Raw genomic sequence first — 24266 nt, forward strand, 5'->3', positions numbered from 1 at the left:
GGAAATATCAGGGTCAGGTGAGGTTACAGTGCGCTGGTACCTTTTTAAAGATGCGCCCACTAGACGACATCAACGACCCTCAACTCAGGACAACATGAACCCCTTTTTGCAGATGTAGTATCGCGATAATTGAACGCCCCCCCTCCTCACCGAACGTGAAGACACTGGGCCGTGTGTGTGTGTATGTGTGTGTGCGCGAGCGACGCTGCGTGGGGGTGTCCGCCTGATGTCATTTGGCAGAGAGGGAGGCTGAGCTAACGGTGGGCACACGGGTGGAAAGCACAACAATAACGTTACCGCGCTACCGTCCCGGTTTAGGACCTTTAAAGTCTCGTTTGGATTTAAATACGCAGCGTTAAAAAACAGCCGAGTCCAGTCTGCCCGAGAAGAGGAGAAGGAGAAGACGAGGAGGAGGAGGAGGAGGTGAAGCTGGCTGGCTAACGGACTCAAAGTACCAGATGCTATTCCAGCGGAGAAGGAGAACGGGCTCGAATAAGCAAGAGAGGGTGATGGGTTCTCGTTTTCCTGACGGCTAACGTTAGACCCTCGCTAAAAACACGGATACTACGGAGTGAGGAGAACTTGCTTTGCTTCTCCTCCACCTCCGCCTGGGTGACATTGTGTCTTGAAATGCTAGCGCAGTCGCGGTTTCGGCCGTCGAGCAGCCTCTGGGCCGCAGCTCGGCACACCGAGCCCGAATCTGGGAAATAGCTAGCTAGCTATCTGCTAGCCGCAGCTGTACCCGATGCTGCTGCTGCTGCGGCTAAACGGATCCGAAAGGCAACACGAGCGGTTCAGGGCCTCGGCGCTGAGTGAGCTATTGTTTTACCCCACTGGACTACTACGGGCATTTGAGATGTGATGCTTTTGCGCGTCGCATTTGAGCCTTTTGTAGCTGGAGGCTCTCGCTAAGGAGCTAACGTTGCTGCAAAATGCACAGCAGAACCACAACAGCAGGGTCCTGTTGAAGGGGGCGAGGTTAGACTGATAACAGCCCACCCTGTGTCTCTCAACACTCGGGGTCACATTTGGACAACGACCACCACATTTTCCCCACGTCATACACCGCTTCATCAGCCGGCGATATGGATAAACTAACGATCATTTCAGGGTGCCTGTTCCTGGCAGCAGATATCTTTGCAATAGCCAGCATTGCAAACCCAGACTGGATCAACACTGGTGAATCAGCAGGTAAATGAAGCAAGCCACATCTTGCAATTCAGAACCACTAGTATCTTTTGTGTGGTGTCTAGCAGGATTTCTTGCCACTGTCCCGCACATCACAGGAGCGTTTGCCATCAGATAATCTCCACAACAAAGATCTGATTCATTGTGTCGGAGGGTTTTATCTGCAGCCACATCTTTTGTCCTCCAGTGCGGTCTGCCCTGTGCATATTCATGTTGTTTCTAATTGACTCTTAATGCAAAATATCGCGCAACAATTACAATTTTATGACTGATCTCAGCACCATGGACCTGTAAGATTGCAACTAATGATTATTATCACCACTGAAGATGAGTAGTAAAACGTCAGAACACGTACAGATCCCCTTGACTCTTGAAGTGATTTCTTGAAGACGATTGTTTTGTTTCATCAACAGTAAAATATATATATATATATATATATGTATATAAGAAATGATATTCAATTTGCAGTGATAAAGAACCAATTAATCGATTTATTTCATTTATCGAGCCAAAAAAGCCAAACATCGGCTTGATCTGCTGCGTTTGCTAAGTTATTGTAAAATAAATGTTTTGGGGTGGTCGAGCCACTGTGAAACAAATCAAGCAAGTCAAAGATTGATCGCCTTTTTTTCACTGTTTTAACTATTTTTGCAGACGTCGGAGTCAGTTAACGGGAAAGAACAATATCAACAGATGAATCAATCATGAAAAAATGTTAGTTGCAGCCTTTTCCTCAAGCAATTTATCGATTAAGCGACTAAAGGTAATTGTGCTGCTGTGTTTCTCTGGTTACCTGACATTTGAAGTGACCTCCATGTGATCAATCTAATCAGCGATCACTTGGCCATGCAAAGCAGCTGCCTATTTATGGCATCCCTGCTGATTTTGGACAGGAGCACGTGCTGTGAGTCCTCGCTTTTATTTGTGTCAGTCCTGAAAAAACACATTCAGGCTATTGATAGACAGCTGCTCCTCTTTGTTCCCTCTGCAGGATGACAGCTTAGTAACTGGGTCAGGGAGGGTCCATCATCCACTAATACACATCCCGGCTGTATTAGCGCCACAGAATGAGCAATGTGCACAAAAGTACTAATAGGATTAAAATCAAATAAGGGCCCTGTTTACAATTCAGTTCATTTGATTGTATTGGAGAGCAAATAATGGATCTTAAGCTGTGTGTGATACAAGGTTCAGGACTTTTTGGCTGAGTTCACATAAAGTCTAGTAAGCTACAGCCAAAAAGTGCACATCAGCTTCCCACTGAGATCCACAGTTCTGTACCTGCATGCACAGAAAGTTGTTGAACGTATGCTATATTTAAGCCGCAGTGTTGTGGTGAGTGTGGGTGTTGTTATAGAGTGGGTGTCATACAGTGGCCGACTTCCCGTTGCTGTCACTATTCTCACTTCCCCTCACAGCTTCCACTGCTCTCTTTGATCATTTTGTTGTGACTTGTCTTGGATGGGTTTATGAGACAGGGACACCCATCTCTGTCACACCTTTTTTGTTCTCCTCATCATTTTTAAGAGACCAGTCACTGTTTTGTAATATTCAGTAGTAAACTAATGTAGGTTTTAATTAATCTTCTGTAATGTTCTTTGGTCAAGAGAGGCAGCGACTCTGCATGCGAAGTTCAGTGTCACCTTGGACAGTATGTTACAGTTTCTGTCCATCTTGAGTGGCATGGTAGTCTTATAACAGCCTCTTTCATTTATTAAGTCAATGGGAAAATAATAAGTAATCCAGCATTATGTGCGTCTTAAATGCCAAATGTACTAGAACTTATTTGTGACACAGCTTTGTGCTTGTCAGTGTCAATAAAAGATCCTTTGTTTTATTTTTATGAGTTGAGTGTGCCGCCTCTACCACAAACATGTTTTTGCGGTACCTATTAAGGATCTAATAAATGATTTACTACACACTGTAATGCAGTTTGAAGCAGATATAAGTGTTTATTAATGTATTTGTCAACAACTGTAACTCCTTCTGTGGGTACTCATAAGTGGAGGCTTGTGTAAAAGACAATGAATGATAATATAGTAAAACACAGCTGTTATAATATGAAATGCGTCTGTCTTCATAGGAGAAGTGATAATTGTTGACAAATACTGCACATAAATAAACACTCAGACATGTACTGCATAAGATACAATGTCATTGTAAACATAAACCACAAATGAGTGGGTCCTTTTTGTCGAGAACTTGTGACAAACACTGCAGCTCATTGTGTTGGTGTTGCGGTCGTAAAAACTCCACTCCTTCTCACGCCTGCATCTGTGAAGCACCACTTCCTTTGTGATCTTCTATTTTCCTTTTAGATTGTCTACCTCTAGCAATGTACTGACACACTTACCGTCTGTGGTACTGGTAATCAAGCCAGGTAGCTAGCCAGATAAACTAAGTGTCACAGTGCCCAAATCTGAGCATTTAACCTGAACCAAACTCCGATTGGCCAGGCTTGGAGAACAAATTCACAGATGATATCCAGGTTTGGGTTGGGTTTGATCATGTCAATTAACATGGTACTGTCAAGTATTTGTATTGAACCTGTAGTCTTAAAAAAAAGTGATAACTGATAATAAGTGATGGACTTGCTGTCTAAGTTTGGGCACACTGTATGTCCTCTTAAGTACTGGGGATTGTTACTTACGTGACAATGCTTTGAACGTACCGCAGAGGTTATTTGTTATTTCCAGGTGGCAAGCATTCATGTAGTTTTAGCTTGGATGGAAGACGTAAAGCAAAACTTGTCATCGGGAATGTTTAGAACTACCAAAAACTATGCAGGGAAGTAAACAGTTCTGATGTAGTTGGTTATGTTAAATGTAAAACTTCTTGGGTAACTCAAACTCTGTGCTTACATTAAACACTCCGTGTCGGATTTGGACAGAAAAATACAGCCCGAGCCACGATCTAGCTCAAACTGACAGCTGACCTCATTATTTTAATCACCAACGAGATTATTGTTCGGGTTCGAGTGCCGCTTGTGTAATTTGGACCCTGATTGTACCATTTTCTTTCTTCTATATACATTATTGTTGTGCAGTCAAATAACTTTTTGTTAAGATCTTCACTGACAACATAAACAGATTTTCAAAGAGGATTTCAAAATTCTGTCAAGAAATCATTATTGCAATTCTTACACTGCTTTAAAGTTGGGTGACATTTGTTTTCATTCCTATTTATTTGCGAACTCATTTCACATTTCACAGTTTCCTTCGCTCATCTTTGTCTATACAGCTTGTCTGTCTGTGGCCTGTTTCGTCTTGACTTTTAAGATTGTCTTGGCATACTTACATTTTTTTTTTTAACAATCTTCTTGGAGCTCTGTTATGATGGCTTTTGTTAATTTGAACACTTGCAGATCAATTAAGTAGCTGATTGTTGGGCCCCTATTACAGCTGATATGCAGCTGAATGTGATTCAGCCTAATAAGAGCAGCATTTTTTGAGTTTGTACTGGAGATTAAGTTATTTCATTTATCATGAGCTGTTAGCATTATTTTTTCTCACCCATTCATCAGACGAGTGTATTGTTTGAAGTAATTATGGTGTAAGAGCCCCTGATGACTCCCCACATTGTATTCTCTCCAATCAGCTGACCTCTGTCTTTGCTTTTTTCTTATCAGAGAGGTTCAGTGCTTGACAACCTGCCCTTGTAAGACCTCAGCGTGTCCTCTTTGTACTCAGGAGCGTGGAGAAACAGACCTGTTCCCCTGGGCAGATAGCATCTATAAAAGCTGACTCACTGAGTGTGGGGGTATTTGCTTCCTGTTTTGGTCAGGGGATTGGATCACAGGTTTTTGTTTTGAAGAACTAAACAAACTGATAATTGGAAATCAAACTATGAGGAAAGCATGTAGCACTAACAGACACAATCTGTATGTTCATCCTTGACATGAGTGCAATATCCTCATGTTGAAATTGATTTCTCGGGCTGAGCTTCAAGACAAAGCCATTGTTGCTGCAGTGTCAGACGCAAACTGTGATTCTCAGCAGCTCTGCCGCCGACTGCCCTCCTATAGATACTTGTCACTACAGTGAATGGCCTGAATGCTAAATCACATCCAGGTACAAGCTTGCTTTTATAACGCTGCTGTATCCAAATCGAGTGTTGACTTTCACACATTTCCATGTAGGTTTTCTAGAATTAAAACTCAAAATTTAACACTTCACAAAACCACCTTTGGACACCAGTGTTTAACCTCCTTGTCCTTACTGTTGTGCATGTGTCAGAGGTCACATAACCATCTTGGTGGCTTTTTTATTCGGTTTGGGCTTTTAAACCGATTTCTAAATCAGAATATTAGGCTCCAGGTAAATGCAGTGAGTGTCAAATTCAATCCCTGCGTGAATAAACCATTGGCATTTACCGTCTCAGCCTGGCATTATGCTGCAATTTGCAAATTGTTTTATTGTATGCAGTGAGTCACTGAATGAGGAAAAACATCGAGGTTGATGGAGATCACAAGGTGGTAGTCGTGACAGTAGGATGCCACACTGTTTCTCTTTTCAAACAAACAGCTTCTTTAGACGCAACAAAATGCATTTTGAATCTTATCATCATTCATTATGAATAATTGCCACATCCCAGACATTTTCCTTTGCAGCAGAAGATTTTTATCACTCCAAAGTGCATGCTGTTCAGTATCACTTGTGTTACAATAAACAGACAAATTTACTAAGGAGCTGCTCTATTATGCTGCTACATATTGTTTCAGTACCAGAATTTTGATTTTTAGTTGTAAGATTATAATTTTTTGTCTGTTTTGAGCAACAACCTGACTTACTGAAAAGAGAACATATAACAGATCATAGGAAACAAAAACAAAGACTAAAGTAGCTTTTGTCAGAACTGCAGTGAATAACCACTGATGCTCAGGAACTGCTGCTGTAGTTTTAGTCTGACATGATCTAAAATAGATGAAATAGGAGCATATTAAATAGTGTTATTTTTGGTATCCCTTTTCAAAGCACAAGGACACAAAGCGTCATTGATACAAAGCACTTGAAACTGGGCCCAGCCAATATCATCCAGTTGCAGAGCTGCAGAGCCAGCAGTTTTGACCTGCAGTTCTGGTCCAACCTGTGCAAGACACAGGATCTGCTGGTCTACCACTTTGGTGTTTTATCGCCTTTAGATCAAATGAGAACTAACCAGCAACTTCTTTGTATTGCAAGATAAAATGACTCTTTTTGTCAGTCTGTTTGCTTTGAAGAACGTGATTTAATTGCTCCAATTTCTCGTCAAAGAGCGGTCTAAAAAGCTGGGTAAAGTCATGAAAATGTTCTAAATATAAAGTGCGCTTAAACTGATGTTTTTTTTTATTTATTTATTAATTTTAGATAGGTCTTTTTTAGCTTAGTAAATACATCCACAGCAGTGCATTGCTTAGTTACTGACTATTGAGAAGTACATACATCCCAACTTAAAAAAACCCAGACTGAGCCTTGACAAAATGACAGCAATTGGCCAAAAAACCTCAGGTTCTCTTTTACTTTACAAAGTAAAAGAGTGATGCTTTGTCATTGCCCAAACAGGGTGATTATAAGTTCAAAGAGTGTGTACTTTGTCCGTCTTTTTGTAATAAACCTTGGTGTAAGGTGTTAGGTTTTGGAAGAAATGTTACATTAGTTGGATTTAGTTCTACATTGGATTAGACTCAACAGAATGAACCATAGTCTAATGAGGTAATGATGGTAAGAAGTGATGGATTGCCTATTTGGACCCGTCTTTTTTGGGCTGTACGCAGTGGCTGTGCTCCAGTGTCTCTATAGTGTAAGTGGGTACTGTAAAAGCCTCTAGCAGCAGCATAGCAGCAGCAGCAGTATCAGAAGAAGCAGCTGTCTGCCGCTGTAGCTTGCCTACTTGCCGCCCACCACAGTTCAGAGGCCTGTTTGACTCATCCCTCCAGAGCGTTCAAACAGCATCACCCCCTGTGCTCCGCTAATGACAACATCATCATGCTGAAAATGAGCAGACACGGACCTCATTTCCTCTCATTTGCGCAGAGACGTGGTGAGATCGGTAGTTTGATCATAGTGGGAACAGAGCTGGCGGCAGAATAACGGTACGACGGGGGCGTTTTTCTGTATGTTATAAAAATGATGTGATTTGTTTTTAAACAAAGCTCGTTCGTTTTGGTTACACTTGCTCAGTGCAACAGATAACTTCATACATAGTTCCCTGTTTCAGTGTGAACCCGATAAGTCATTACTCTAGTGACATGCCTTCATCTTAAAGGGGCTATTTGTAATAATTTACATGTATTAATCACTTGTTTATTGGCTTTATGTGAGCAGATTGTAACGTGACGAGACCCTCCCCGTCTCTCTCGGCTGCCTATAAAAGCCTGTGGACGATTTGTTGATGTTGTTTAATGCAGCTGGACTGTGGATTTCTTTGTGAAGGACTCGGGTCGGATTTTCCAAGTCCAAAGGATGTAACTTAATGCACGTTCTCGAGTCTCAGTGCGTCTCTCTGCTCTGCTAACAAAGAGCAACAGTGGCTGACATTAGTATAGTAATGGAGTCTGCTTACATAAACTAACGACCAGCTTCCAGCACAACACAGAAGTTACACAGAGCCCCTTTAAGTACAGACTAAGTCACTGTAGAAGGCTTATTCGTCCTCTTCTGAGTTTTACAGAAGAGAATATTGATACCACTCTCAAAAGGGTAATTGAGTGTCAACTCACCTAGAATTGTGAAAAAAATAATGACTTCTATTAGATTCATTGGACCTTGTAATTTTTTTTTTAAAATTTACTCCAAACACTTTTTTCAGTTTTAGGCCTTGAATAATCAACAATTTGGTAATTCAATCTTTGAGAAGATATTAGGTTTTAAATTTTGTGATTTGATTCTGGATTATTATTATTTTTTTCGTTTTTTGGGGACTTGATTGTCTTGCTAAATGTAGGCTTTTAATTAAAACAAACTGCAACATAGCTGTTATTATTTCACAAAAAGGCACACTGGTAGATTGGACCTTGTTTAACGAAACCCCTCGGATTTGCAAACATACATTAAACACACCTAACCTTGTCAACCTAAATGTCTTTTTGTTAATTTACACAATACAATACAAACAATAATAGTGTAGAATAGCAGAATCCTTTATAATTGCATTTGATTAAACCTAAAGACAATTGTTGCCATCCATCTTACCTAAGAACGGAGAAATATCTGGCCTTCACGAGTCGTGCTCAGAGACCCCCAACCCCTTAACCGAAGCTTTGAATATTCTGTGTTGATTACTGCCACAACTCCAAAGCCCAGAAAATGGCTTTTGACCTTTTGTGATATTTTGTATTCTGAGCCTCACAATTGCTTATTTTTCACTGAACTTCAATGAAATTTGTCCTGAACATCCAAGCAACCCCTAGGATGCAAGATGTAGTTATTTAAGGAGTTGTTACAGAATGTTTACAATAATCCAATTAATAAGAATAAATGTTTTGGGTTTTTTTTGCCTAATAAAGAATCTGTCAGCTTCAAAAATGTATATCTCCACTAGTTTTTACTTTCTTGCAACCAAATGTTGTTTCTGTGCATAATGTAGTTCTTCTATCACATCCAGAAGTTATTTTGCACCTGCATTAAAAATGTAGTGCCACATTTTTTGGCCGTTTTTCATAACTTAAAAGATTAGATTACAGTTATAGGATTTTGTGAGGTCCCATGAATTTAATAGAAGTGTCTGCATGAATTTCTTCAATAAAATCCATTACATGAACGGGGGGAAAAGTTATGAATTCTGGGTGAGCTGGCATGAAATGACCCAAATGTGTCTGTGAGAAACATGAAGTTTCAGCTGCAGCTGGTTAGCTCAGTTACTAACACATGTATCTTGTTTGGTTAATCTATACAAAAGCCGGAAGTGTATCAATGAACATTCAACATTTTATGGGGCTTTTATTTTGGAACATTTCTTGTCTGGAAGCAGTTGCCAGGCAACCAGCAGGGAGTGTTAATTGGTGAGCTTTGGAGGTGTTTGTAGATGGATTTTGTTACCATTGGACATATCCAGACTAGCCATTACCCCTTGTTTCCTGTAGCCTTATGTTTAACACACAGATATGAGAGTGGTAGATCTTTTCATTTAACTGTCCAACAGAAAAGAAACTCACTTCTCAAGATGTGGAACTATTCCTTTAATTTATCCAGTCCTTTTATAGGGTTGTGTGTCAGCAAGTCAAGACAGTCAGTTGAATGTTAGAACAAATGCGTTTCATGAACACAGACCAGACTTGAACTATCACTGTTTGTGTACGTGCCTGCTTGTTGACTTGTTTACCTGTACCTGTGTACCATAGCGTGCCTGCCTGCTGTAGGGCAGGAATTCCACACAGAGCTAGTGAAACAGCAGGAGGTCACAGGATCCAGGGGAAATGGTCATAAACCTCTGCCATTAACTGCAGCTTTCTTTTTCCCTCATGTTCTCCTGTCTTTACCTCGCTCGCCTCCGGTTCTTTAACTTGCTCAAGGTTACTCTGTAATACTGCGGCGACTCAGCAATAGGCAGTTGAGTAAGCCTCTGTGGCATTCAGGTGCCATTTTTTTGTCATGAGCCATGACCTCCATTTTTTTCTTTTAGCTGTTATTGCATAAGTGTTCTGCAGAGTGAGAATTGCCTTAGCAGTACGGCAGATCATAAGGTAAAAGTGAAGGCAAATAACAACTGTAATGAAATGCGTTTCCAAACAACAGCACTACTGCATGTGTGCGGTCTCAAAGGTGGGTTTTTTGAAGCCTTTAACAGATTTCTGAAGTTCAATATATAGCTTAATTTAACATCTCCAGACTCGCTTCTTTTGAAGCATTGTTTGGCATTGTTTGTGTGGGTTGTTACTGTAAAAGCAGTGCTCTCACTGGGTGTTATAAAGGGGACAGGATTTCCTCTGGAGAGCCTGAAGAATCCACCACACCCCCGCGGCAACAAGAGCAGTTTTCTCAAACAGGCTTTGCTTTTCTTGTTTGAATTCATGTATTAGAGCTTTAGACACAATAAGCTTGTTAGCAGCATCACATTTCATTCTGTTAATACACAAAGGTTATAACAGACGGGTTATGAAATGTCTGGATTCGGGTGCCAGACGGAGCAAGTAACACGCTTGACCTTCTGAAATTCCAGCTTGCATACTTGTCTCATGCACACGTCCGCCCACCTGCTGAGCCACTGTTGAACTTTTATGATGTTGCCCACACAGGCTTGCTTTTTCACTGCCTTTTCAGTGAATGGGTTATTTTGTGGTCAGTGGAATGAGTGCTTACCACTCATTAATTCTTCTTTTTCAAGATTAGGCCTCAAACATGTCGAAGAGATGATGTTGTTGTATTTAGAAGTATCTTAGCCTCATACTGTATATTTGTAGCTGTTTTCCATAGATAGAAGTTTTCTCAAAGTCTTTCTTTGGAGTTTTTGTACTCTAGTGCTCTGAGAACATGGTACAAAACCCAAATGTCAGAAGAAATGTTGGCAATATATTTCTTCAAACCACGAACATGTTGAAGCTTTGTATATGTTGGAACTTTGCTTTGTTTTAGGTTCAGTTTTCTGTTCCATGTTGTGACAATGCTGTGCTAATGGTCTGGTTAGGTTTAGGCAAAACCTAACCAACCAACCAACGTTTACAGGAAAACTCTATAGGGCACCTTTTGAAAGGAAATGTTTGTTTCATTTACTATGTGTCAGAATTATTATTTATGACATGTACAGCTAGTGTCATTTCAAGACTTGTTTTTGCTTTTCGGCACTGACGGGGGTTCAGACCAAAATTTTCAGGTGCTTCAGCTGTAAGATTTAATTAGAAAATTAGATTTAGGAAGGTCATTTTTATTAAAACAATGATTTTAAAGGCTTATCAAACACCAGAATACTATACACCTGTGTGTCCTCTGTTGTTACCTTGCAAAAGAGATGAACTGGACTTTGCTGAAGCCTTAAGCACTAACATAGTGGCATTGAAGAGAAGGAGGAGGTCTGTTTTTCACACAGCGTCCTGTTATTTTTCTTTATACACATAAAGTGTCAAAGCATGAAGTGTAGGAAAGCTCATCGCCCATCCATGTGTGCACTAGTAAAAGCCATCATGCTGATGCCCCCTCTAATTTCTCAAACGAACGCCTCTGATCTCCCACAGCCTATCACTTATAGTCCGCGTTTCTTTTGCCCGAGACCTGTGATCAGCAGAGGCCTGAGTGATACGACGCTGTTCTGCTTACTCAGGTAGAAATTCCCCTTGAGGACGGGCTCTAATTGAATGGCGTCCCTCCAGAGTGGTTGCACCACTGGAGCATGTTCCTGCTCTGAGCATCGGTCTTCACACTGGCTCAGAATCCATTTGTCTCCTTGTCTGATCCCTGATGGCTGGCCTGGTACAGTAGAACATCATGTCGTGCCATGTTTTGTGATGGCAGATGTGAGCACTTGCACAAGAGCCTAGTCAAAGAATAGAAGTGGAGACAGGAGATGATTGTTATATTCAAGTACAGAAGGCTTAAACACATTTACAGAGATATAAGCTGCTGCAAATTTGTCTGAGATTGTCATACCTGCGTGGGATAGATTCAGTAATTGGCAGGATTGATTTAGTCCTCACCCTCTCGCCTTCAGTGTGAAAACACATGAAAAAATGTTGGCCACTCACTGGCATAATTGGTTCCCACCAGCTCCCCAGCTCCTTGCCAGCTCTGAACTGGTGACAAATAAAGGAGCTTCTCTCAGTCTTTTTTCTCTCCTCCTCCTTCACCTGTTCCTCTTTCACTTTGTCATCAGCTGAGCTGCCACACTTTGGGCTTTTGCCCACCAGACCTTGTTGCCAATCGAGGCACCAATTTGTCATAGCTTGGCTGTTTTTTTGCTCTTGTAGTTTTTTCCCACTTGCAATTTGTCTCTGTTTTTATTCAGCTTTTAGACACACTGAAACTACCCCTCAATATTCTGACATTTGTCCTATGCTACATAGATGCAATATACTTGTAGACAGAGCAGAGATTTTGGTTTTCTGCAATATATATATTACTCAATGAAAAAATACAGGAATTTTCACCAGATCACTTGAATGGCTCTATTTGGAAAGAATTAATCAGAATTAGTCTTAAATGGGACTAAATTATGTAACATTAGACGGACGCGTCCTGTAAATTAGTCCTGAAAAATAAGAACTGTTGCGAGTCTCCTTTTGTGTCATTTTGCAAATAAGTTGTAGCTGCAAAGTTGCATCAATTTGCCTAACTTGACAATGCACACCCTGTGATGTGACTATTTCGCATGCATGCATTGCAGTGTCGATGCTGAAACAATATATTGTGCAACCCCTATTACTCACGCATGTTTTGTTCATGCCCTTTTCAGGGTTAGGGTTAGGGTTAACTCTCACATATCAACATTTTTCAAATACCAAATAACTAATTGAGAAAATGATAGAGTAATATTGATGATGATTATTGATTCCTAATCCCTGTGCGACAGACAAGTGCTGAGCATTTGCGAAGCGGTTGTGAGGAATTAAAAAGATTCAGAAAAAAGCTGTGTTATGATTTCTTAAAGGTGCAATATGTAGTTTTGGGAAAGAAATTGTGGTCAGAAGAGAAAAGATCTTCATTAACAAACTCTTTGTTTTCATGACTGCATAAACAAACTGACCGTAAAGGACAACAAAGTTTCTCTGCCACCTTTGTAGCTTCAAACAGTGTTCTGGGGACCTTATTTTCTTCTGAGAACAGCTTGTTTATTCAGTTATGGAAGAAAATAAAGTTTGTATTATTACCTCATTCATGCTGTAAATATTAAAATTTTGAGTTTTAATTTCTTCTCCACAACTACGTAGTGCCCCTTGCACTATCTAAGAATTCACCAGCTATATAAAGCAGCTTGTCATCAGATCTCACTGTAGCTGCCTTTAGTTAAGCAGCTAACAGTTCAGCTGTCCCAAGTCAGTCTGCCATGTCTGGCAGCTCAGAGCACAGGGGAACCGTGGCTGGGAAGCAACTACCTTGTTAGCATCCTAATTCAGTAGATATCCCTGCAACACAATGCATCAATTAAAATGAAAACTTAATCAATATTCAACCTCTCTCCGCAGGTGCCCTTACAGTCGGTCTAGTCCGGCAATGTCAGACCATCCACGGACGAGACCGGACATGTATTCCACCACGGCTGCCCCCAGAGTGGGTCACCACACTTTTCTTCATCATCATGGGCATCATCTCCCTCACAGTCACCTGTGGACTGCTGGTGGCGTCACACTGGCGCCGAGAAGCCACCAAATATGCCCGCTGGATCGCCTTTACTGGCAGTAAGTGAACAAGACATTGACTTTGACAGTGAATTAAATTATTTTGCTTTACTAGACTTGTCGTCAGCACATTTCCCCGGGAGCATGATCTTCTCTGTCTCACAGCATCTGTCGTGATGTGACCTTAAGAAAAAAAAAACCTTTGCTACATTGGTGTTTTCTCAAACCTAGTCTCTTAAGGGCAGGAAATCATAAAAATGGATGTGATGACGTTATACGAGTGTGAAAAATTGGTTTAAGCCCAGTTCTGCAATGCTAATTTAGATGTGCAGATAAGTGTGACGTCAATAGCATCCGAGGCTATGTACAGGACCTTTGCCTGTTTGTGTTTCTGAGAGTGACGGGAAAATGCGTGTGTGTGCGTTTGGTTGGTTGTGTTTACACATCTATGAGTGTTGTTTTTGCATGCTTGACGACCACTGTTGCTCCCTGAAGCTGATTTATTGAGTAATGCAGCTCCTCTGGTACCCGAGTGGGTGGCTTATGTGCCACGTCGTTTCTCTAGTGTTTTCACTCTCTTTGCCTTGAACACGGCACTCTTTTCAAACACGATTTCTGTATAGATTCACTTCCAGCACTCGATGATAATTCTGCGTCCATCTCGTGAGCTGTGGTTGCTTTTCGTAAGGCTGTGTGGGAGGGCGGAGTTTGATTGGTCTGTTAGTTAAGGGAATAGACGGCCTCAAGCACACTTGTACAGATGGTGCAAACCGTGAAGCGACAACGCTGTGTGTTATTGTTTGGAAAGCTGGGTGTATTTTTCAGGACACATGCACAGCGCTTTCCTCATGTTTTTTTTTTGCCTGCCAGGCCAAATGCAGATTCATATTTAGGTTTTGTAATTCTTCCTAATCACTTGCAAATACCCCGATGATTCAACACTTTACAGAATCCCTGAGCCTCTCCACAAACTGTCTGTCCGGTGAGCACAAATCTGTGTCATACGCTAAATTGGAAGGCATTGAGTCATTGTTTAACGAGCACACGCACAGGAAAGTAAGACCGTTGCCACGGCAACTGTGAGCAGTTGTCACCCTTGTCCCCCTGCTAAGCTTCTGCTGGCCATATTAGACAAGAGGTTTATTAATAGTACCAATTCTTTTTATTTTAAACATGTTTGAGGCATGATGATGATCATCACTTTAAATGAGGATGTAAAGCTAGAGGGGGGGGAATACTTGTGATGTGGTTTGTTTGAAGAGAAAGAAAAGAGCTAGTAAATCATCACTTTAATCTGTTTTAAGACCTCCATTAGCTGACACTTCTGAGAGTCCTCCTGTATCTCAAGAGCCTGTTTAAAGTGAAGGAGAGCAACGGAAAAAGGCAAAATTGCGACTAGTAAGCTTGTTTTTTTCCACCTCATGTTGCTGAACTTAAGCTGCGATGGCGAACACCTCTCTGCTGTCAGCCGAGAGGGTGAGAGGTTAAGTGAGGAAAACAAAAATGGGTGGGGGCTTAAGAAGAGTTGAGTAGTTGAGTAAAGAAGGCGAGCTGAGTGAATAATCATGTTTTTAGAGGTCAAGCGCTGAGAGTGAGAGACGGGTGCCAATGTAAAGACACAAACGGAGGGGGAGGATGAAGTGAAGTTGGTCGTAAGGAGACGGGGGCGGTTCATTCGGGGCAAACAGGTGATGAAGGTCGAGGGAAGGTGGGCAGTCTGTAGAGTAACTGGCTCCAGGCCACCGGCACCTGAATGGACAGCTTTGTATGACCAGCACAGTCCCGCCTCTGTGTCTCCGTACGCACACACACGCCAGCAGTGTTTCCCCAAGGTGTGACACTCATCTGTGGGGGTCGAGTGGGGTGATCATAAATATAAGTCTATACATGTGGTAATTAATTAAATAACAAAATGGAAATAAAGAATTATGTGTATAATATCCCCTCCCTTCCCAGGTATTAATTACAGCTTCAAATACATGCATAGTTGGTCCACAATAGCTGAGATCGTCCCTGAACAGAGATCTTATTTTAAAGAGCAACTCGACGCTAAAACTTCTTTTTTGAGTTAGAAAAACTGCCAACATGTAGCCTCAGTCAAATCCCTTGGCTCCCATTGTCTCCCACTTTAAACCCAAACTATGCCAAACGTTCTTCTAAGAAACAAAGTCCTCCATGTCTGTACGTGAAAGCCAAACCAATTAATCTGTAGTAACCTCCGCCAACTCACTCTCATTACCACCTAGTCAAATATCAATGCGCTTTACCTCCTTCAGCATCCATTTTCTTTTCCAAAATAAGAGCCCGAGGATGTTCGATATTGTGAAAAATATTGCATATGATGGCCAATATGGCAATATTTAATAACATATAATATCAGCCCAAGCCAAGTACAGTCAATTCATAATACTATTTATTCATATTGTACATTGCAACAGAAGTTATTTTCCTTTTTCCAGAGAGAATCCATTAATAATGCCTTAATAATTTAAACCCTCAAATATCTGTAAAAAAATGTATAATGTCCTTTTGGACTACGCCCACAACATCATGCTCGAATGTATTTTCGGAATTTGTGACATTCAAACAGTTGCTTTTTAAGCTCTGGGCACTTCCTGGGATGTATTGGCAATTAAAAAGTGTTTTTGGCTAACAAGACTGGTTAGGAACCCTTAAAGGAGGCTGTTTCTCTGCTTGAAAAAATATTGTTTTTGGCTAACCTGACATAACTTTGGCATGTCTGTATGGCAATGACTTGTCACTTTTCAGCCACCATAAAAGCTGATTACAATATATCTCCGATAAGATATCAGCTGATTATGTCGAGCTACATCTAATTTGCTGTGGTGGCTTATAGGCAGGTGTCGTCAATTAGAGCCATCTGGTGTTGTTAACGATGAGCGTCACTCTTGGGGCTCTGGTTAACGTCGCTGGTCTGGATTAAGCTTGTTTATGAGACAATCTTGTCAGAAATTATGTAACATGACTTTAATGGTCGTCACACACCAGTGAGGAAGGCTATGCCTCTGGGCTCCTGTCTTGTTAAAAAGCGCTTCACTTCATCTGTCATACCAGCACTGTTTCTCAACTTTATGAATTCATTTTCAGGATGAATTCCTCTGTATTTTGAAACTATGGCGTTGCATCACAAATGGCTTTATGTAGGGGAAAGACTGTACCAGGACATCTGCAGGCCCTGGTTCATTAACTTCAGTCATCTTCTCAAATGTTGTTGATCAAAAAGAGTCATAATGATACTAGTTACAATAGGTTGTTACAGTAGCAATTAGTAGAAACAAGATGTACAGATCTGTACAGATGCCAATTTCATACAACAGAGCACAATAAGTAAAATGTGTGAGTAAAACTAGTTTTAAAAGTAACAAAAGTTTTTAATAGAATATTTTGTAATGAAGCAATTCATTGTTTGGTCTATAAATGCTGAAAACTCAGTTTTTAGATCACATAAGACAAAGAAAAGTAGGAAATTCTCACATTTAAGAGGCTGGACCGGAGAATGTTTGTTATTTTGTGGATGAAAAAGGACTTAAACGATTAATCGATGATCAAAATAGTTGCAGATCAAGCATATGTCATCAGTCGAGGCACTTAAGAGAAGCAGCGGACCCTGAGCTGCACTTCAATTAACTCACTGTTGAGGCGTGCTAGAATAATGCTGAGCTATGTTTTTCTGGCTCCACTTTTAGCTTTCCTTTCACAGCATCCTTTTGAAATCATACCCCCCTCAAAGATAAACACACGGCCGGAGCAATGAGCAGGCAAAATCACAGACATAAATATTTGCTTGTGTGCGCCTTGTGATGCAGGCTTACCACACATTGTTCATTTTTACTCGCTGGCAGACTAGAGACTTTTGGCTTCCCTGAGTCAGCACAACATGCATCTGATTGACTATTCGAGGAATGTTTCTGTACTTCCTGCCATTCTGGATTTATACAGTGTGTGATGGTGTACATGTCAGATAAGGCATAGATTTAGCTAATGCTAATTTGCTGAAACATCTTATTAAGCATTTATTTCATTTTTTTATTTTTATTTTGATGGCCTTGTATGTAAATAAATCAAAAAGTAATAATCTACAGATTCATCGATTTATCACTCACTCAACCAGCAGTTGCTATGAACACAACTGTTATTTATGCCGTTTCATCAATGCCAGTAATGCAACTGTAGTAACTTACTATCATTATGTTGATATTTTAAAGTGCTCCATCTTATATCCTGCTAATAAAAAGCCTGACAAGTCAGCACGGAAGTACAGAAAGTTCTTGCAGTTGAGATGATGCACCGTCTTGTCTTGTGTAGTTGCAAGCTTCAACTTGTCTCGTTGCATAGTTTTTGTCTGAACTGGGCTTTAACTGCGTCGGGTTCAGACCTAAAAACCCGAATTCCTGTTGAGCTACTACTCTCTGTCGGGTCCGGACAAATAATGTGGCCTGAGCCGGACTGTAGTTGCAGCCCTAGATTTTAATATGATTTAATTTAGAGTCAGGTATTTAAATTGCTGGATTACCCCCCAGAAATGTTTTGTCAAATAAGCATTACTCTAGGGATAGAGATTTCTATCAATGTTGCCCACTCCTACTTAAATATTCAAGCCACAAACTGTCTTTTAATCCCAATATTCATAATGTTGTACCACTACAGACTCCTGTAGCTGCAGTCTGGATGATAAAATGGTACATCAACTTCAATAGGATTTTTATAGAGCAGGAGAAGTCATCCCACAGGTCTGAACAGTGCTGCAAATTGGTTCAGTGACCAGGTTGGAGCTAAAAATGGCTTCATGTGCTGTCACCACATGGGTTACACAGTGTTGAAGGAACCAAAGTAATTTCACACAGCCTCAATTAACCTCTGTTGGAATCCTATTAATTCTGCGTGAAAACAAGGTGGTTTAGAGTTTGTTTTCTTACACACTAGTAACATGTAAGAGTTCACACTACTACAGACAATCCAGGAATAAAGCTCATCAAAAACATGTGACTGTGCCCATTTTAAATGCAACAACACACCAGTTATTTTTAAGTAAAAGAAGCTACTCCACAAATTCTGCACAACCGTTGATCTGTGATTCACAAAGTCACACAGTTTGCTTTGCTGATCACCGTCACTGTGTGTTTCATAACTGGAGCTGGACCAAAAAGCTTCAGTAATAACATCTCCAAAGGGAACAGAAGAAAAGGGAGCTGGTCTAATTAGTAACAATTACTTAGACAATCACAGACGCCTACTTCCTGGGTAAGACTTAGTAATGACTGCACCTCTGCAGCTGCGAACAAACCCGACACATGCTCAGCAGAAGATCACAACATGCCCTCTCTCAGATTTTGTCACACTCGTTGCAGTGAAAGTTGCTTCTTCTCTCACAAAAATCTTATCTTTTCTGTCGGGCACAGTCAGAACAAACAGGACATAGATGCACAGTAATTTTGTAATAATGTTCCCGTCTCATGACGTAAATGTTTTATCATCAAATTATGTCTCTTATGTAACATCTAGTGGCAGCTTTAGGAAACTACGACAACATCAGCAAACACGTGTTTCCTCCACGGCCCCTAATGTTTGTCTTCTGGCTAATGTAGGAAATTCTGTTTCAGGATTTAACGTAATAAACAGAGCTGGATGTGGCTGTTTAGAAAGCTTGAAATCTGATTACTGATTTGAACCATTAAGGGTGTAGAGACATTTTAAAATGTTAATCCCCCTGAGGTGGCATAAAGAGATAATTTATGGTTCGTGGAGAAACATTTACTGAAACTAATGCTGCATTCAAGTAGTGTCAGAAACGCTGTGAATTTATGGCACACTCAAGGGTAGTACTTGATAATGATAGTTTTGCCAACAAATAATTGCCTGAAGTCACACAAAAGCTTGACTTTACTAACTTCAAAGCTGAAATTAAATCACATACCTAAGGGATGCTTTTCAATGATTTGCTAAAACATTTTGACCGTGAAAACACGCTGCCTTCAAGTGCTGTCAGAAATATTGTAATTTAAAGTTGGAAATAGATAAACAACCCAGCAGAGTAGTAAACATCGCAGAGTTATGAATTTTTCAGTCATATTTGAGTTGCAGGGAAGCAGTTATGCATAAATTAGGCATGTCGTTGCACGTTAATGATAAACAGATTACATCTGCCAGAGTTTAAGGAACAAGTCAACGCAGTAAGTGAAACACAACATTTGATGCAACCTTTTTTTTTTTTTGCTGTTCCTGTATAAACAGTATTTTTGAGTTTTTAGCTCTGTGTGTAGAGTTGTGCTCTGCAAACATGTCTGGCCTCGTCTTTGAATTTTGTGTTTTCGTATCTGTCTGATTGTGTGCACAGTAGATAATGGCTTTACAGGTTCATACTGACACACTGTGCATATTTGTGTATGTTTGTTTATTAACATCATTTTGGAGATAGCATTTTAGTGACAAGAGATGGACAGAAGACATAAACATTTCAGCATTAATTGGATTCTTGTATAGGTTGGGCCTGAACACGTTGTTTTCAACGCTTGCAAAATACACAGTTAGGGTACCCAGACATTGGGAACAAACTGTTCTGGGATCCTGAAAATCATAGGGCCTTGAGAACTTAGATTCGGTCCTTGGTTTTTAACCAAGACGTTCAGATTGCACTTCGGCTCTCTATACAGGATAATTGCACCTCCCAGTGCTTTTAGAAAGTGTCAGCTAATGTGCTGATGAGATGGTCTGGGTGTCAAATGTTCATCATTGTCTGCCTTCATCTGTTGTGATGATAAGAAACTGAAGGAAGTTTGACAAAGTTAAAGTATCAGATCCTCTTCTAATGAAGACATTATTGTAATATGAGCAATCATTTCACTCTGGGAGAAAAGAAATTATGTGCTGCCAGATATTGGTCCAGCTGAGCCACTCAGATATGTTTGCTTTAACTTTTATTTCTGTACATTCTTCAGAAAAAAAAAATGTTGAAAAGTTACATGAATGCCTGAGAGGCAGCGTCATGCTGATCACAGTGCATACCATGAGTCTGCAATGTGTAATTGCTCCTTCAAAGCCATTTGAAAGGCTCTATTGTACTTTGCTAATGAACTTGCTATAATTAAATTCAATTTGAGCAGTTGAGTGAGTTCATGTTACATTTTTTTTTATCTTGTGTGGAGAACAAAGGCTAAAACATGCTTTTATTTATTGCTTAAACCTTTTTTGGAGGAGTCTGATTCCAAAATACATCAAGTTTGGTTTACATGTTTTGATTTAGACACATCAAGATGAACTCAGGTGCATATGTAAGTGTATAGTGAACTAACTTTTTCTCTCTCGCTCCTTCCTTCCAGTGATCCTGTTCTGCATGGCGGCACTCATCTTCCCCATAGGCTTCTATATCAACGAGGTGGGAGGGCAGCCATACAAGCTGCCTAACAACACGGTGGTCGGATCCTCGTATGTGCTGTTTGTCCTCTCCATCTTCTTCACCATAGTGGGACTTCTGTTTGCAGGCAAAGTTTGCCTCCCAGGCTGAGGACTCGACTGTGCCCGCCTCTGGACTGACACGAGAGGTTCTGAAAATTTAATGGGATTTACAAAAACACACAATGACTGAAAATCAAAAACAACAAACTCTGGCCAGAAGCCTGATACAGGGAAGTCTTTGATTATGTGTCGAGGGACCGCAGCACCGTGGAGAACCTAACAACTTAAAAAATGAAAACGAATAAACGAACAAAACACTAAAGTGGGGGACATGGGCACAAAGGGGTGGAGGAGTGTGAGAGAGAGGGCAGCCGAGGCTGTTGCAGCACCCTGCCACCCTTGATTTAAAATATGGCCGTCTCTCTGTTGTTCTGTTGGGAGAAGGGTGTTTAATGTGCCGCTGTCATGGCAACTGCGGCCACAATGCTGGCGCACATTTCTTGAGGACCACTACAGCCGCTCCTCGACTTGACCCCCGCCCGCCCTCAGCACACATCTGCGCCGTCACGACCGCTCCTGTTGCTATTTTTGGCTTCTCTTAGCTATTTCAGTTGTGTGTTTTTCTGTTGTTGTACATTTTGTGTTCTTCTTTTCTTTTTTTTCCTTCCTCCCCCCGATGCCTTTCCACTGAAGTAGCTTGAGTGTAATTGAGGTTCGCTGAACTGAATCCTTGAGGGGAACTGGAGGGTTTTTCTGCCAGCTTGGCTTTAGAGCAGGGTTTATTCTCGCCTGTCACTTCACGAGGCCCCAGGTGTGCGACTGGGGAGAGCAGCTGTGAGCCCAGCTGCCTGGTCCAGCTCACGGGCTGCTGTGGACCAGAGGAAAGGTACAGGTGTGCCGCGCCTTTTTCTCACAACCAGATGCAGCTCAGGAGCAGATAGCAACGAGAGGTGACCTCCTTGGGCAGCAAAACAGGAGGTCAAGCACCATAAAGGAGAATGCCACTCAATGTGTAAGACCTTGCATTATGTTATTTACATCGACAGCAACAGAGTTTTCCTAAGCTAAAGCCATGACGCTGATACACATCATTTACTAATAAATAGAAGACTGTGAATTTAGAGAACAATCATCTGAACAGAAACACATCTCTCGTATTTGTAGTGACACTCTTAATCCTGCTAAGTACAGCCACAAGCACAGTGGCCTTATCAAGGTATTCTTGTACATCACTGTGGGGTTGACATGGCCCTTATATATCGCTAATTATAGCAGACAGTATTGACTTTTATAAATAGAAGCTGACCTGACCTAAAAGTCTGATAATAACATATGTGAATGCTGAAAGTTGGTGGTATTCTCCTTTAATGTTGGATGGGAAAGAATTGAGCCAGGAGTATTTTCTTTGTATTGTTTTGTACAAAAGTGAAGGCACTGGGACTGCAGGTCAGGTCCATGCATGGGGCTGTGCCTCAGTGTGCTGCCCTTGAGGCCCGTGATTGTAAAACACACGCGCACACACACACACACAAACACAAACACAAACGCGTACAGCCACAACACTGTCTGTACTGTGTAAATCCACATTTTAGGGCTGCGACTAGCCATTATTTTCCTTGTGTATTATAGTCTTGATTATTTTCACGATTTCTCACTCCAATTAACTCAGAAAGGAGCGATAATTTGCCCATGACGAGTTCCTAGAGGTGAAAATTGATATCTTTGAATTGCTTGTTTTGTATGACCAGATTTTAACTTGTAATGCAAGACTAATGCAAGTCCTTTAAATTAAAAAACAGGCCACACAACTCGTATCTACTTAAGCCGGGAAACAGCCATGCTTGCAATTCTTTTCTTTTTAATGCTGTTATTGTGAAATCATGTGTTAATAATTTCTTTATCTTGGGACAACCAAGCTTATTTCCTCATGATAACAAGTTTGTTCGTCTTGAAATAAAACAAAAGGCAGATTTCTTGAGATAATGAGATCATTTATGACAAGAAAAAGATTCATGAGTGGACTGTAAGTCCACAGACGGCTCTGTGGGGTGACAAAATAATTAACTTCTGGAGATAATGGCAATTAAAAAAGTCATAGCAAGCACGGACGTGTTTGGCTTATGTACATAGCCTACCATACTTTTATTTGGCTCATCAGAGTAATCGCCTATTTTCGCTTCATCACAGTTGTGGGTTATTTTCTCCAAGATTTGGGGGATGTAAACAGGAAGTATGATGGAGGCAGTGAGTTAGCTGTGGGTAATAACTTGAGCCCCTCTTTTTTTAGCACATATTTGGTCACATTTTGATAAATTGGCACTGTTAATTGTGCCGTATGACGCCTATCACTGCATGATATAATACTGATGAAAACTTAAAATGAATTGATTAATTTGATGACTATTAGGCAAGTTCTGGAGTTGAAAAAAGGGAGTTCTTCCCTTCTTCTGATTGCTATGCAGATTTATGTACGTTTATTCACAATAGAGATTTGTGATAATTATGTAAAACCTTAATGCAGCCGCCCCTCAACTAAATTACTCTCAACTGTCACCTTTGTTGACAGCTCAAAACCCGTGAATTTACAATTTAGTTTCACAAGAGACAAAGCAAAACAGCATGTCTGATGTTTGGCATTTATGCTTTAATGATCAAAATAGTTGCAGATTAATTTAGTTTTGATCGACTAATTGTTTCAGCTCTTGTAGGCGTGTCCTTGACATATTTGCACTCACAACAATTTGGAGATGTCTCTTGAAAAGTGTGTTTGTGTGTTAAATCAATCACGGAGCTCAGTCACTAAGTCTTTGTTTAGTATTTCTGTTTCCTGCTCTGCTTTTCTTACCCTCGGTCTGATGATGTATACTGCTAACTCTACACTCTGCAGTGCCCTGTCTTGGTTGGTTCAGTATTGTGCCATGATGACATGTTTTTGTTTAATAATGTACAGACACAAAAAGGCAGGATTTCTGTATTAGGAAGCACTGTGCATTCAAACAGTATAGGTAACAGAAATAGAAGCACCACAAATGTATAAAAAAGAGAACTTCTTACCTCATTGTTTTTGTTTCTGCTATTATTTTCTAATGGTGGCAATGTGTGCCCTCTAATTTGTCTCTTGCCTTGATCGGATGTCTTCACATAAAGCCTATGATCATAGGAAATTATTTATCACTGAATAAAACAAGAAAAAATGGATGCGTGTGCGACTGTGACACAGACTGTATGATTTGTTGTGCTTATTTGAGGGGATGTGAAGTATGAAGCTAATCAGTAGTTGAGTTGAGAGACGAAACGGAGCAGATAGAAATCCTCTTCAACCCATTTATCGTAAAATCGACATGGTACTTCTGCAGGATGTTGCCCAAAAGTCCTTCTGCTCCCACGTCATTAAATCCGACAAAAAGAGACACAAACCTGTTGT

At 40.7% G+C, this 24266-nt stretch overlaps 1 protein-coding gene across 1 annotated transcript; it reads left to right on the forward strand.

Annotated features, from left to right (window-relative positions):
• Nucleotides 1-197: 197 nt before the first annotated feature.
• On the forward strand, nucleotides 198-24038 carry mosmoa (modulator of smoothened a). Its single transcript, XM_084371155.1, has 3 exons — nucleotides 198-1191; nucleotides 13277-13489; nucleotides 20767-24038. The coding sequence occupies exons 1-3, from the start codon at nucleotides 1086-1088 to the stop codon at nucleotides 20949-20951; spliced, it is 504 nt and encodes a 167-aa protein (XP_084227281.1). The 5' UTR covers nucleotides 198-1085; the 3' UTR covers nucleotides 20952-24038.
• Nucleotides 24039-24266: the final 228 nt, after the last annotated feature.

Source organism: Pagrus pagrus, assembly GCF_965226575.1.
Source record: "Pagrus pagrus genome assembly, chromosome: 13".
Lineage (NCBI taxonomy): Eukaryota > Metazoa > Chordata > Actinopteri > Spariformes > Sparidae > Pagrus > Pagrus pagrus.